General features: G+C 42.7%; 2 protein-coding genes across 7 annotated transcripts in view; one reads left to right on the top strand and one right to left on the bottom strand.

The window, feature by feature from the left end:
* Positions 1-12,548, bottom strand: part of LOC121914191 (myosin-16) — a 33,523-nt gene extending 20,975 nt beyond the window's left edge. Inside the window, exons 1-19 of the mRNA XM_042437375.1 lie at positions 12,527-12,548; positions 11,885-12,170; positions 10,930-11,073; positions 9,779-9,935; positions 9,290-9,317; positions 8,587-8,683; positions 8,036-8,128; positions 7,562-7,625; positions 6,780-6,878; positions 6,534-6,637; positions 6,174-6,312; positions 5,608-5,876; positions 4,752-4,922; positions 4,405-4,584; positions 3,670-3,793; positions 2,959-3,020; positions 2,158-2,245; positions 1,755-1,872; positions 897-1,017 (exon numbers count right to left, since the gene is read on the bottom strand). Coding sequence (XP_042293309.1) covers positions 897-1,017; positions 1,755-1,872; positions 2,158-2,245; positions 2,959-3,020; positions 3,670-3,793; positions 4,405-4,584; positions 4,752-4,922; positions 5,608-5,876; positions 6,174-6,312; positions 6,534-6,637; positions 6,780-6,878; positions 7,562-7,625; positions 8,036-8,128; positions 8,587-8,683; positions 9,290-9,317; positions 9,779-9,935; positions 10,930-11,073; positions 11,885-12,094 — 2,268 coding nt within the window. The 5' untranslated portion in view covers positions 12,095-12,170; positions 12,527-12,548. The remainder of the gene's footprint in view (positions 1-896; positions 1,018-1,754; positions 1,873-2,157; positions 2,246-2,958; positions 3,021-3,669; positions 3,794-4,404; positions 4,585-4,751; positions 4,923-5,607; positions 5,877-6,173; positions 6,313-6,533; positions 6,638-6,779; positions 6,879-7,561; positions 7,626-8,035; positions 8,129-8,586; positions 8,684-9,289; positions 9,318-9,778; positions 9,936-10,929; positions 11,074-11,884; positions 12,171-12,526) is intronic.
* Positions 1-15,223, top strand: part of KPNA7 (karyopherin subunit alpha 7) — a 50,239-nt gene that overhangs the window by 23,370 nt on the left and 11,646 nt on the right. For 5 of the 6 annotated variants that reach the window (XM_042437377.1, XM_042437376.1, XM_042437380.1 and 2 more), the window contains 2 exons: positions 4,845-5,024; positions 9,418-9,535. The gene's annotated coding sequence lies outside the window, so the exon portion shown is untranslated. The remainder of the gene's footprint in view (positions 1-4,844; positions 5,025-9,417; positions 9,536-15,223) is intronic. The other variant, XM_042437381.1, reaches the window with a different exon arrangement.

Genomic DNA, 15,223 nt, shown 5'->3' with positions numbered 1-15,223 from the left:
TTATTTCCTTGCGCTCAAACTCCCAGGATCTCCACCTAGCACAAGGAGACGTTTGGAGATAGAGTCCAAAGAAGTAACTCATCCAGGCTCTGTTTCTGGAGAAGAACTAGTGGTGCAGCCAAGCTGCTTTACATTACAGGAATCTATGCCCCAGGAGGCCTCCAAAATCAGCCAGAAAACAGAAGGTGATAGGAACAGTGGCAACAATGCCCAGCGTTAGCACCTGAGCATCAACCAATTTGTTTAATGCTTTTGCTGTCCTTATTCATTTTTATTTTTGTTTTAAAGGTGAGGTAGGTTTATAGTTACAGATGCCCATTTTTACAAAATACATGTTTCAAAATGGCACGCGTTCCTAAATATAGCACTAGGGTTCCAAACTCCATTTTATTGCTGTAATCATGACAGTATGATGATTTAAGTGTGTTTAGAATATAAAACTGCACCTGCTCAAGGTATTTTTTAAAACAAAGATGAAGGGAGAATAAGGATGAGTCAGTGCCTCCAACTGCCAACGTCTTGCGCTATCTTAGCTGCAAAGAAGACACAGCACAAGAACATTGTGGTCTATCAAATTGCACAAGGATAGCAGTTTGATACAATGGCATGGTTCCATCCTTTGGACTTCTGAGATCTGTGGCTTTAGCATTCATGAGATACTTAGAAACCTCTGCTAAAGAATGCTAGCGGTTCAGTTCAAAGGAGTAGATCAAAGAATTCTGAGTATATTTTGAAACGATCACCCCAGAATTTTTTAGGATAGAACCATGATAATTATAGCAGTATCAAACTGCTATAGTTGGTCAGTGTGGACACACACTTTTCAGTCAAGTTAGAGAGGATGGCCGGGTTTTACCTCAGGGTGTTTCCACTGCTAACCCTATTGACAATGGTACCTTAGTATGTCCAATTTTGTACTCATTTTCTCCCAGGTCAAGGGATCCTAGCAATAGCTCTGAGGCCTTCTTATTGTCCACAAATCCCTGAGGGATGACATTGGGGTTCAGCACCTGGTACCTGACATGGACAGGAGACAAACAAGCATTGTAAAGCATTTGAAAACCAATAACCACTGGCTGGTAAACCAAAGAACAGCTGGCACTGTCATATAGACAAAATGAGAGGTTACACAACCTCTGAGCATCAACCAACACAGAAAATACCGAAACATTCAGTCCCCTGTGCTTTGTCTGAAATAACAGATACTTCATTTCAGGTTTCTGTTTGCCTTTCTTTACATCATGAATGATGTCTTCTGAAACATAAGTACAGTACTTCTCCATTAAAACTTACAATTAGTGTTTGGTGAAGAGTAAGAAATTTATCAATATACACGAACTAGTCTTTGAGTTTAGCTTAGCGCTCAAATGCTGAATCAAACATATAACAACATAAAGTATAGATGCACTCGTCGTTGTGTGTCTTAAAGTCATTTCTGACTTATGGCAACCCTAAGAAAAAATCATGGGGGTTTCTTGGCAGAATTTGTTCAGAAGTGAATTGCCCTTCCCTTCCTCTGAGGCTGAGAAAGTGTGACTTAGCCAAAATCATCCCATGGGTTTCCATGGCTGAGCAGAGATTCAAATCCTAGTCTCCCAGTATCCTTGTCCAGTTCTTGTATAGTTGTGCTCTCTAGAAATATCCCTCTTATCATTATAGTATTCATAACTAGCTACTTTAGCAGCCTGCCAGCAGTCTTGACCACTAATTTTTTGAGAATGAAAATGAAAAAAAGGAAAGGAAAAATAAGTTACCTCTGTTTAAATTCAGGGTACTGCAGTCTGTTGGGGAAGCCCTTCCTGCAAATACGGATGCCTTCGAGTACACCGTTGCAGGCCAGCTGGTGAAGGATCAAATGGGCATCCACTACCCCTGCAGGACCACAAAATGGCAGTCAGGATTGCTCATCATGACTTAACAACAGAAGAAACACAAGACTACTGCTCCATCTTCTCAGATAAATCCCAAGACTAGTCCATTCAGGGTCAGATCAATGGGGATGCTACCTTCACATAATAGAATAGGTTCCCAGGCAAAATGAAGGCACAGAACTAGAAACATGTGGAGGATCTCATGATTCCCACTGCTAACCCCAGTTGTTTCTGCAGTGATCTAGAATAAGTTTGAGTTTCTGCAGTTAAAAGCTAAACCACACACCAGACTGCTTGAACTCATTGGGAACGATGCAGCGCACAAAATGGGGAGCGGTGCTGTGTAAGGTGGCCATCAGCTTGTTCAGCTGCTCCTGAAAAAGTAGGAAGAGAAAGCATCAGAACCAAAGAAGGACGTTGAACTATACTTTAACAAGTGCTCCAGCAAAATGATAGTCTAGACTATACTCATGATAAGTATTGGTACCCTAGACTATATTCATGACAAGAAGAAAATTGTGAAGGGTGACAAGTATTGGATTTGGGGATTTTGGGATGCTACTCAGTTCTGATGCTGCAAATAAATCCCTGGGCTCAAAAATCATTTCATTCTAAGAGTAAGTCTTTTGCACAAGGGTCCAACTGGTGACTCTCAGGGTGCTAAGTGGGGGAGAGGTCCAAGACAAAATTCACAAGGCGTCAAGTGTGTCCAACTGTATTTTTACACAATCTATACGGTGCATCTGTACGGTAGAAAAAATGCAATTCGACATCACTTTAACTGCCATGGCTCCATCCTACCGAATCATGTAGTTTTGTGAGGCACCAGTAGTCTTTGGGAGAGAATGCTTGTAGAACTACAAATCCCAGTATGCCATAGGATGGAGCTACGGCAATTAAAGTGGTGTCAAACTGCATTATTTCTAGAGTTTGAGAGATTGGGGCTTGCTCTGTATCATCCAGTGGATTTCCATGGCTGAGTGAGGATCTGAACCTTGGTTTCCCAGAGTCATAGGACAGCACTCAAACTACTAAACCACACTGGCTCTTTCTCCATTGCTCTGGCTAGAGTTGAAAGGTCTCTTACCCTGTAAAAGTTGGAGACAGTCATAAATGAGGAGCCTCTTTTCTGCTTCTTGGTTCCCGCAGCTGAAAACAACATTGAAACACAAATGATCCAAGGTTTGATTGAAAGCAATCTATTTAAACAGTATTTCATTTAGTCCCATCCTTGATTGCAAGGCAAATAAGGGAAAATTGAAGGTCTGTGGAGTCTGAGACTTACAATTTTATATTTGATTATACATATTAGTTGCTTTTACAGTTTGCATTTTAACTGCATAACTCGCTGAGTTTTGTATAGCTTATATTTTATGACTTTTAGATTGTACGCCATTGGCAGGTTATAGGCTGTTTTGATGATGTCTGTAAAGTGCCATACAAATTTATGGCGCTATATAAATAAACATTAATAATAATGGTGATGATGATGGCTTGTATGTCAGTGAAGTTTCAATAATATTTTAAAAGAAATATCTAAGGGCCCATACAAACAGGCCAAAATAAAGCTGCTTCAGGTCACTTTGGAGGTATGTTGTTTAAATGATGCATGCGTCCTAAGAGTCCGGAAGCTGCACCAAAGCCATGCTCCGACTGGACTATCCCTATCAAACTAACAGCTGGAGGGTATGGGCTTATCCCAAGCAGGGAACTGGGCCACTTTTATAAATGCTATCATCTCTGGTTGAACAATGGAATGAATGATAAAGTGGAATTATAAGCAACAGGATCTACATACCAGGCTCTTCTTCTTTGAAGAGAGTGCAAAGCAGAGGCATCCCAGACTTCTGGAACAAACCCACCACTGTTTCATTCAGGGGGTCCTTGTTTTTCTCCAGCCACCCAGTGATATTGTAGCCCACCTGGCATAAGAAAAAGACAATGGCATGCCAACTTCACAAGAGCAACTTTAGCACAAAGATTTGTGGACAGCTGCAACATGTAAGGATGGCACGGGATTAGTAGCTGGCAATCAGACATTGTAATTGTTAAGTTGTGTTATAGGTCTGATGGGGGATTCTGGGAATTACACTGCAGCTAATTAATTTTCCCTAGCTCTGCCAGGCTTCAAGAAGGGAAGGCAAGAATTGGCCCACAGCAGGAGCATTTGGAGGCTAGGGGACACATTATCCCCCAAGGGAACCATGAAGGGCTATATCCCTGCCCTTTCTGGGCAAACTCTATTGACTTTGCTATTGACTCAGAGGTTGCATCTGCACTGCAGAAATAATCCAGTTTGATGCTATGGCTCAGTGCTAAGGAATTCTGGGAACTGTAGTTTGTTGTGGCACCAGAGCGCTCTAACAGAGAAGGCTAAATACTTCAGAAAACTGCAGAACCCAGAATTGAGCTATCAAACTGAATTATTTCTGTAGTGTGGACACAGCAAGAATCACCTGTCCCAAAACATCTAAGATAGACTGGAGTAACCAACATTTGCAGAGCAACACATCTCCCCATGCTTCATACTTACCGTGCCAGCATAATGCACCAGCTCAAAGTGAGCTTCTGCCCCTTTGCCCTTGCCGCCTTTGGGCTTCAGGAAATTGGGGGATTTGCCCAAATGATTGTCATAGAGGGCAGCCTTGAAAGTAGCATCAGTGGCCTTGGGGAACACGCACTGCTCTTCAAGGATGGAGAAGATGCCCATGGGCTAGGAAGACAAAAACATAAGAAAAACTGATAAGAGAAACACATACATGTATCTTGGCTGAATCTAACTCACAGGGGTGTTGTGAGGATATAAACAGAGAGGATGACAACATATGCTTGAGAAATTTAGAGGGAATATATTATGATGGTAGTGATGATAATGGTTACCTTTTCCAGGAGCTCAATGCAAGCCTGCAGATCCAGACCAAAGTCAATGAACACCCAATCGATGCCTTCCCTCTTGTACTCCTCTTGCTCCAGGACAAACATGTGGTGGTTGAAGAACTGCTGCAACTTCTCGTTGGTGAAGTTGATGCACAGCTGCTCAAAGCTGTTGAACTGCAGAAGGAACAGAAGGGACACTGCTTTGAACCACAATGCTATACAAGGAAAAATAATTTGCGTAACTGAGGCTTTCTTTTGGTCCCATCATCATCACAGGTGAGACAGCCTTCCTGATTGATGGTCTCAGGATGTGGAATTCACTCCCATAAGAGGGTCACTTGTCCCCTTCTCTGCTCTCTTTTCACTGGCACGCAAAGACCTTTTTATTTAGGCAGGCCTTTGGCTCTTAATGTATAGAACAGAATGATCTTTTTAAAAGGTGTGCTAAACTTGTATCCTTTTTTTAAAAGGATCTTCAAGTATGTTTTAAACTGTTTTAACTTTCTGCTTTTGGCATAATTATTCGTGTTTGACTTGTCCATACAGGTTGAATTCCATTGCTTATGTAGCCAAAACAGTATCACCCACATGAAAATGGATGATATTGATAAACTGGGGAAACCTCAGGATTTTGCAGATATACAAAATATCTTTGGAGGGAACCCCAAGTGTAAAACTGTTCCACAAAAGACCTGTTGAGAACTGAAAGGTCTGAGTGGCCACCATTTACTGACCATGGGACTTGAAACATGAGTAGGAATTGAATGGAGTGCCTAGAATCCTTAAAGGCAACATTCCATGCTGCAACATTTTGTATCCGGTCCCATCTGTACAGAAGTGGTTCCCACCTTCCCCATACCTCAAAGATTTCAAAGCCAGCAATATCCAGCACCCCAATGAAGAACTGCCTCTGCATCTTGGTGTCCAAGGTCTTGTTGATCCGGACCACCAGCCACTTGAACATCTTGTCATAGACGGCTTTGCCCAGAGCACCAACTGAGTTGTGGCACTGGTCCATGTTCTGCCCTTTCTGGACAAACTCATTGCCCACTTTCACCCGGGGTCTGGTGATGCCCTTCTGGAGATCCCCAGAGTTGAGATTCATGAGGTGGGCGACTTTGTCAGCCACTGACAACCAAAAGACCGAAAAGAAGAAGATTAGAGAGACAGAAACCGAAGTGCTCCCAATAAAGGCAATGTCCCTTCCTTATTGCTTCCAGAGATGTCAAGAGCACATTGTTTTCCACAGGTTCTGCTAGAGGCAGAGAACAAGTGGTCCTTGTGGATTAAAGCACTCCCTTGGAGTACCAGGGACAAGGTCATCATCCCAGACAATCCTGGACTTATTCACAGGCAAGCATCTACAGAATTACAGCTTCAAATAGCCACTGGATTTCCCTTCACCCTCTCCATCTTAGTCATTACCCTCTGTGGTGTCTACTTCTGCCTGTTCCTCTCTTGGCTTCTGCTTGAATTTCATATTCCCAAAATGCATGATGCCACCAGTGAGTTTGTAGACGCTGATCTTCTCTTCTTGAGTGAAGCCCAGGACGTCAAAGGCCACCTGGGAGAGGATGGAGAGAGAGAAAAGGTGACATCCTATGATTTCTAATTGTACATTACTGACCAGATCAGGGCCCCTATGTTTGCTATTTGCAGTGTCACAGACGGTCCCATGGCACTGCAATTCGAACAACAAACAACATAATCAGAGCATGGGGAAGTTACTTTCTTTGGGGTTCAACTCTGAGAATCATTCACCCACACAAGTCCTTGCAGACTTACATCGGTGAGGAGCAATTCTTCTCCATCATCCATGTTGTCCACTATAACAACCCCTTGACTTGTCCAGTGGTACTCCTTTGGATCCGGCACACAAAGCAAGGTTTCTGTTGTAACAATATGAAACAATATGAGTCAGTCCCTGCCTCACAAAGTTGTCGTGAGAATAAAAGGTGGGAAGAAAAGTCATGCACTCCACTTTGAGCTCTAGAGAGGAAAAATAGGATATCAAGATAAACAACTTCATACCAACAAGTTCTGGTTTCTTGTTGGAGAGGAGCTGGTAGAAGATGTGATAGCCCCTTTCCGCAGGTTGCTGGGAAATGACACGAGATTTCTCTAGGAGATCTGCAATGCAAAGGAAATAGATGCTAAAAATATAGATATGACCCAAAAGCTAGGAGGTCTACTTTGGCTTAAAAGGTGGCCTTGCAATGTTTTACTCTGAAACCGTGTGCATGTATTGCACCCTAAACAAAATTAAAATTCAGACTCCGTGAAATCCGTGAAAAGCCAAAGAATCTAAGCTGCAAATTGATCCGATTTGCTTGATTTCTTTTCCTCTGCTCACTAATTTTGCAGCTACATTAAGAACGTCACTTAGTTTTTTGGAGAAAGAAAAAACACCATTGATTACTCAATGTAGATTTCATCAATCATGTATTAATCAGTCAATTAAATCTGCACATGACTAAGGATGTCGTACTGAATAATTACAGCAGTTTGATACCACTTTTAAATGCTATACCTCCAACCTAGAAGTTTGCTGGGGTTCTCTAGTGCACTCCCCAGAACTATAGCATCAAGAGAACTCAAAGTATCTCACCAAACTACTGGTTCCAAGACTCCATAGGAGAGTTAAAATGGTATCAATCTGCTATAATTGTGTAGTGTGGATACATCCTCAGTAACTCTCTTTGAAAAAGCTGCCTGATTGATTTAATTCACTGTCAAAATCCCACCTCAAATTGATTAAAGGATCGAAATCAATTTTTCTGTCATGGGGAAAATTACCCAGCTAGGATACTTACAGCTCTCAATGTCGGCTCCAGCCAGTTTTCCTGTGCTGCCAAAATGAATTCGGATGAATTTACCCTGGGGGAAAAAAGGACAAGAAACAACCCTATTGATCAAAACCACCATATGTCCCTACATGTTCCCTGGCTGTGATGTTGTTGGGTTTTTAAGTAGAAAAAGAGAAAACTGTAAGATCCCTTTGCATGAGATGGATGGTGGGAAAGTCACACATGCATCGTAAATACTTGATACTACATCCATTGTCTAAAGATTGTAAATTCATGGAAACAGCCATCACAGATAAAAAGATATTGTATTATCCTTGGAGACTTCATACACAATTGTTTTCAAACTGAGACAGTGGAAAGTCATAATTGTTCAGTAAAGAGATAGTAGGTGATTTGTTTGCATGTGAAAATCAATGAGTAATGAGAGGGAAATTATCATACTGATTCAAGTGCATTAGAGTTTCAGAAGCAGGTACTTACAAAACGAGAGGAATTATTGTTCCTTGTTGTCTTGGCATTTCCAAAAGCTTCTAGCACAGGGTTAGCCTGGATGATTTGATCCTCCAGGGACCCCTGGTTGAAGAAAAATAATAATAATTATAGCACGAGACATTGTTCAAGGGTTGAGCATTGATTATTTTCTTCTAGGGCATTACAACGTGAGCCCTGTTCTTGCAGTTCTTTTAAAGAAAACTGGAAACATAATGATTTTCAAGCAGCCATTGTCACACATCTGTGCAATTGCGCCTTCGCACTCTATTCCTGATACCCCTTTAACTAGTGCGATGGTGAGCTCAGTGACGGGTTTCCCCCATCAATGAAAAGGGACACCCTAACCACACTTGAGGGACACAGCGGCTACAGGTTGGAGGCATCATCCTTCAATAAGTATCGCCAAAGCCACTGTTTGCTGGGTCTACTCAGGTTTTAAAAGCCACATATAGTCATCTCCCTAGACACCTCCACCAGCGATCTCAAGTTCAGTTGCTACAGGATGACGGCTCCCATTTCATCCAACGACAATCCCTTACCTTCCCATCAGCAGCGGCTTTGCCAGTGCTGCCAATGTTAGCAAAGTACTGGATGACTTTCTTCGTGTTTTCAGTCTTGCCAGCTCCGGATTCTCCGCTGCAGGCGATAGAGAAGATGGAGAGGTGCATCAAGACCATGAAGATGAAAAGAAACCCTTTGCCTCACTGTTTGGGAAGGTTTTCATACATGACAAACATCAGGTGAGCAGTTTCTGAGGTGGGATAGGGTAGAAACGAAGACTCAGATTTTAAATCCAAGGTAGGTTGCAGGTATTGTAATAAGTGTCTGGAGTTGCTCTTGTCCTTTTATAATGTAATAATGGGATATATACTAGTGAGAGTATGTTTTAGAACTGCTTTATTGCTGAGACCTCAATCCAGGTGCAAAAATAAACTGAGAAAGGAGGCAAACATGGCCAAGGTCCTTTGAAAGAGAGCATCATAGAAAAGGAGCAGTATCAGAAAAGAAAATGTGTTTATTTTAACGAATAAGAAACTGAAACCTGAAGTTCAAATTATGTGCGGTTTAACTGTGTAGTTGTAATGTTTGCCGGTCAGTTCCGCCAGTGAAAGTCACTGGACTGAATCTGTAGTTTTCTTAATAAAGGTTTCTGAATTTTTACTACTGAACCTGAGTTTCTGAACTTTGGGACCCTGATGGATTTGACAAGGAATAATACAGAAAGAAAATATATACACTTACGTAATCAGCATGGACTGGTTTTCACGTTCTGTATAGGGAGGAATAAGACAGCATATAGGGTGTTAGCCAAAGATATTAAAATTCCTATAGAGATAATTCATAACTCCAGCTCTTTTCTTTCCCAATAGGACTGTCCTTATTTTGTCTGCCCAGAAACCTAAAATGTGGATTTTGGAAACAAGCAGGGAAGCGGAGGAGAGGCTGCATCTGAAAGACTGGCTCGATCAAGGCTTATTATTGCTCCAGGTAGGACAAAGGGATCTTTTAAAAAATTGTCAATATTTCCCCTTGTGATGAGACCAAAAATACTGAAGGGGAACCCTCCGTTCATGTGGCAAACAAACCACACCAGAATTACTATGCAAAGGGATTTTGTAGCGCCTCTGAAACCAATAGAGTGAAAGATGTTGTAACATAAGCTTTAGTAGACTTGGGCTGCATCCACGCTGGAGATCACAGTTGTGGAGGCTAAGGCGTCCTCCTACTCACCCATAAGCATGTCATGGTACGCGTTGTCAGAGATGGAGAAGAGGTGAGGGGGCACCTCTGTGCGTTTCCTGCCCTTGTACATATTGGCCACGCGAGCCCCATAGATGGGCAGCCACTTATACGGGTTGATGGTGACACAGAACAGGCCAGAGTAGGTCTGGAAGAAGAGCAAAAGAACCAAGGTAAGCCATTTAGGATGCACCTGAAGAAGTAGACTTAAGTCTGCGAAAGCTCATGCTGCCAACTTCTTTCTTTCCGTTAGTCTCAAAAGTGCTACAAGGTCTGTCTACATACCGTTTAGGATGAGTTAAGCGGCAGCTACACTGCAGAATTAACACAGTTTGACACCACTTTAACTGCCATGCCTCGATGCAATTTTGTGAGATATCCAGCCTTCTCCGTCTCACAGCTCTGGTGCCATGGCAAACTACAAATCCCAACTAGCCTTAATTAGTTTGCCTTTTATAAAGCCTCCTTCCAAGGAATCACAGACCGAACAAAAAAAAATGCTGCGGGCTCTTTTCAACATGTATTTTTATTTTCCTATTCACTCTCCCGCTTGTTTCTTCTCAGCTAGAAGAAAAGGAATCAAGTGGTCCATCCCAAAGCCAAGAAATACATGCTGGCTTCCTTTCTCTTATCTATCTAAAATGGCTGTTGCTTTGGTCGCATATCCCTTCACGGTGCAAAAAGCTAAGGATATATATTTTTCCCCTTCCTTTTTAGTTTTCTGCCTCAGATGTTTTATTAGTTCTCTCTAAAGCCTTGCGAACCTCATGCCCTTCCATGACATGTCACTAAGCATCATGAAGCACTTCGGCAATACAGATTAATGCCCTCAACACCTGCAGATATGTATTACGACCTGCATTTTTAAATGCAAGAACCTGAGCTGCTGAAGGAACAGAAGTGAAAGGAAAGGGAAAAGGCAGGTCATTTTGACAACTCCCGAAAACAGATTTTATTGGTACTTGTTAAAATCCAGATTCAGGGTCAGCACATCTAGATATGCAGCCAGAATGTAGGAAATGCAATGGCATATTAAGTGCGCTGTGTAATCTGGCATGGAAAAATGTTTGATCTGAGGAATAACAGATCGCCCTGGAACTTTTACAAGATCCATGCGGTTCTAGTGCCGTCTTTTCACTTACGTAGATCCTCATCATGACGTAGCGCTGTCTCAGATTGTCTAAGACACTGGCTTCATTCAGGAAGGTCATGTTGGCCATGTCACTGATCTGGTAGAACTTGGGTGGGTTCATCTGCTGGAGGTCATCCTTCTTTATGGTGATAGTCTGCATGGGAGCAAATCATTCATAAATACTTTATGTTCATAACTTGGAGCTCAGCATTTACAAGCTGGACGTTCTGGACAAATACTGTCCAGTTGGACTCTAAAGTTTTTCTTAGTCCAGCCTCAGTCTAACACACCTCACAGGGTTGTCAGGAGGATTAAACAGGGACAACTGCCATGTAAATTGCTCAGAGCTCTTTGGGAAAATCCAGATGAAAATTATAACCTAAATCCCTTTTCATACTACACAGTTATATATTGCTTTGATAACACTTTAACCGCCACGATTCCAGCCTGTGGCATCCTGGAATTTGTAGTTTGGTGATATTCTGGCTGAGATTTCTAAGGTGCTCTGAAGACTGGCCATTAAAGCCAACCTGGGGGCGAAGTTGGGGCATTGCGTCCACATGACACACACCCTGACTCCGCCCCCATGGCCGTGTGATGCTGTGCCATACTCCACACAGCGCTCCTCTGGTGCTGCATCCACATGATGCAGCAGCAAAGAAGAGTGGGAAAGCCATGCACTGGCAGCTATCATGCCCTTTCCGTGGCTTTTTGTGGCTCCTTTTTGCGCCATGGAAAAGCCGGATCAAGGCCATGGCATGCAGTTGCTTCAGCCCTGATCTGGCGAAGACAGAGGCGGCTGCAGACCGCTCATTCAGGGGTGCTCTGCACAGCCCCTACATCCCCTAAACTACAAATCCCATCATACCATACTATGGCTGTTAAAGTGGTATCAAAGTGCCCTAACTGTGCAATGTGAAAGAGCCCACTGTCACGCTGTCTCCTGTCCCATCCCATCCCATCACCTGATTGGTCACTGTCTTCACGGTGACTTGATTCTCGGCCTCAGACTGGATTTCTCCAGCGATGAACCCCTCCTTTTCATCCTTGACCCAACATGACTTCTTGATGTCGTACGGCTTGCTTATGGCCTCAATCCTCTCTTTCTCACTGGGAGCCAGGAAGGGCATGGGATCCACATCATCGCCACATTCTCCTTTATAGCCACCAGGCATCTTGGCTCGGATTTAGGTAGCCGGGAAAAGCAGAAAGGAAGAAGATGCTGGGAGATCAAGGCAACCCACAAGGTTCCTGGAAGAACGGAGATTGGAGAGTTTGGAAAAGATATTCCAAATACAGATGAATGGCTTATAAAACTACAAGACGTTAGTGCAACGGATAAATCGACACAATGGATAAACGGAAAATCATCAGAAATGGCTGAAAAAGAATGGGAGCTACTAACTGAATATTGCAAAGTTGAATACAATAAAAACGGACAATGGGATCTATAAATGTGGGAATTGTCTTAAGACGAATCAGAAAGGCAAAAACGTTTATACAATCAACCAGCTTCGTCCCTTTCTCACCCCACTTTGGATGCACCATAAAATGGAGCTTTGTTACCACCTAATTCCCAGAGTTCCCAACAGACAAGGAGTACCTACCGCAAAGACAAGAAAGTCCGAGAGACACCCCTAGTTGACCAGAGACTGGCTTGTGTCTTTTATACTCACCGGAGAAGTCTTGAGCTATCACTTTCTCTCAGCAAGGGTTTGTCTAAGAAAAGCCGCCTGGCCCAGGGTCAGATCCCTTAGGCGAGATCAAGTAATGCCCCAGTTTCTTGGGGATTTCTTCCTCCTTTTCTTCTCCTTATAGGGCATCTTATAAACTCAGCCTTATGGCTCAAGGGAAAAGGGGTGGCTGAAATAGAACCCTCTGCCTTGCAAATCTCTCTTTTAAAGGCATCGGTTCAGTCCAGATTCATTAACACCGGGTGAAAAGGGAAGATTTCTTCTCCTTCTACTTTCTTCTCCTCCTTCTCCTTCTTTTCTTCCTCCTCCGCCTTCTCCAATTTGGCCAATGAGATGAAAAAGATGCTATAAAGAAATCCAGTTTACAACAGCTCAGGTGCATAGCCTGAAAGTTTGTGAGAAGGGAGCTTTGGTCTGGAGGAGAAATCAATACAGAAAATAAAATACAGATTTTATTTATTTAGTACATTTATTTCTTTAGAATATTTATCCCCTGCCCTCCAGCCAAAAAGGCTCCCAGAGCAGCTTCCATAATGTTCATTTAACCTATTCAGGTGTCGCCCTGTTGCCCATATAGAAAAGTAGAATAACAATCAAAGTCCACAAAGCAGTCATCCCTTTATTTGGTGTTTTAATATCTTTGACTGTCAAGGCTCCAGCCTATGGAATCCAGGGATTTGCAGTTTGTCGAGGCATCACAGCACTCCAACAGAGAGGTCTAAATGTCTTGCAAAACTATACATCCTAGAAATCCATACCAATTAAAGTGTGGTCAAACTACATTAATTCTGCAGTGGCTGCAAAACCGGAGTTCTGTGGTGTCAATTTAAAGCAGGGCTGGGGAGCTGGTGCCACAACAAACTACAGCTGCCACAACTCTATTATAGCATCAAGCCACGGCAGTTAAAGTGGTGTCAAGCCGGATTATTTCTGCAGTGCGGCTACAGCCTTAAGGCTCACAGATGCTAATTAGCAGCACAAATTGCAGAAGATGGCCTTCCTGGCTTTGCAGGAAGCCTGAGAGAGAAAAAGAGAGGGATCCTGGAGCATCGTACATTTATATTACCCTCCAGATGGAGAGAAGAGGTTGTGTAGTTGGGGATTTTGTTTGATGAGAAGTGTTTTTAATTAGTCACTCACTAAACCAATGTAGAAAAATGCTGACACCTCCCTTTTCGGCCTCAGCTTCATTCCCAGCTGTTTGCAATCCAGGATTGGTTTATTCCCACTAGGCTTCTGTTAGCCAGGGTTGTCCGCCCCAAAGAAGGGCACAGCATTCATTCCTGCTTTCTATTTACAGAGTTCTCTGGTAGCAAGAAATGTGGGCTTCTTCTGAAACTCTAGAAATCAAAGGTCTGGAAATCCTCTGGCCAACTGTATGGCGAGACCTTCCACAAGTTTGGAAACACTGTATTTTTCTGGATGACAGATCCTTCCAGTTAGCAGGGCCACTGGGAAAGTACAATATGGTTGTGATCATGACTGTGGGGGATTCTGGGAGTTGCAATCCTAAAAGTAATTTTTCCAGTTTCAGTCCCTTTCCAGGATTAGGGTCATTGCTAGCCAACCCACTTATACTGGACTTGAAGTAATCCATTCAGGGCTATAGCCATTTAATTGCTAAAGAATTCAGGCCAACAACACTTAAACTTGTTGCCTCTGCGATGGGAATACCCTTGAGGAAAACATTTCGGGAAATTGTGTTAAGTGTCACTCACACTAATCTGGAACATAGGCAGTGAGTGCCAACAGGACTGGAGCCAAAACGACAAGAGGGAGGTATCCGCATGCTTTGGGGAAGCCAGAGGTTTCTGGAAGCATAACAAACCCTTTTTTTGAAAAACCAGCATCTTTCTTGTGGTGGTACGCCTTCAAGTCGTTTCTGACTTATGGGGAGAGCCAGTGCGGTGTAGTGGTTTGAGCATTGGACTAGGATTCTGGAAGCCAGGGGTCCAATCTAATGGGTGACTTTGGGCAAGTCATACACTCTCAGCCTCAGAAGATGGCAATAGCAAACCCCCTGAAGAAACTTGCCAAGAAAACCCCATGAGGTTTTCTTAGGGCCTCCATAAGTTCGGAAACGATTTGAAGGCACACGACAACCAAGGCAAACCTACCATTGGGTTTTCTTGAAAAGTTTTCTTAGAGGGGCCTCCCCTGAGGCTGAGAGAGTGTGACCTGCCCAAAGTCACCAGTCCTTTTTTTCCCCATGGCTAAACCAAGATTCGAACCACTACCCCACACTTGCTCTATTTGTATTTTATCTGTGAGTTTATGTATTTTAAAATGCATTTTAATATGTTCTACCCTGCCTTGGTATCTGCTGCAGTTCAGTTTCAGGACACCTCCATAGATACCAAAATCTGTGGATACACAAATCCCATGAAATACAAGGACCTACAGAGGGCTGGGTGTATTATTGTTATTATTATTATTATTATTATTATTATTATTACAACCATTTACACCATTTACAAACAGGAAAGATTTGCACATCTGGAGGTGATGATGGAGCAGGTTTTCAGGTGGATGGAACATATCAAGCCCATTATGTAACAATTATTATTATTATTATTATTATTATTATTATTATTATTATTATTATTATTA

This window comes from Sceloporus undulatus, chromosome 8 (assembly GCF_019175285.1).
Source record: "Sceloporus undulatus isolate JIND9_A2432 ecotype Alabama chromosome 8, SceUnd_v1.1, whole genome shotgun sequence".
In the NCBI taxonomy this organism is placed as follows: Eukaryota; Metazoa; Chordata; class Lepidosauria; order Squamata; family Phrynosomatidae; genus Sceloporus; species Sceloporus undulatus.
Note: the sequence above shows the minus strand (reverse complement) of the source record. Positions and strands in the feature narration are given on the sequence as shown.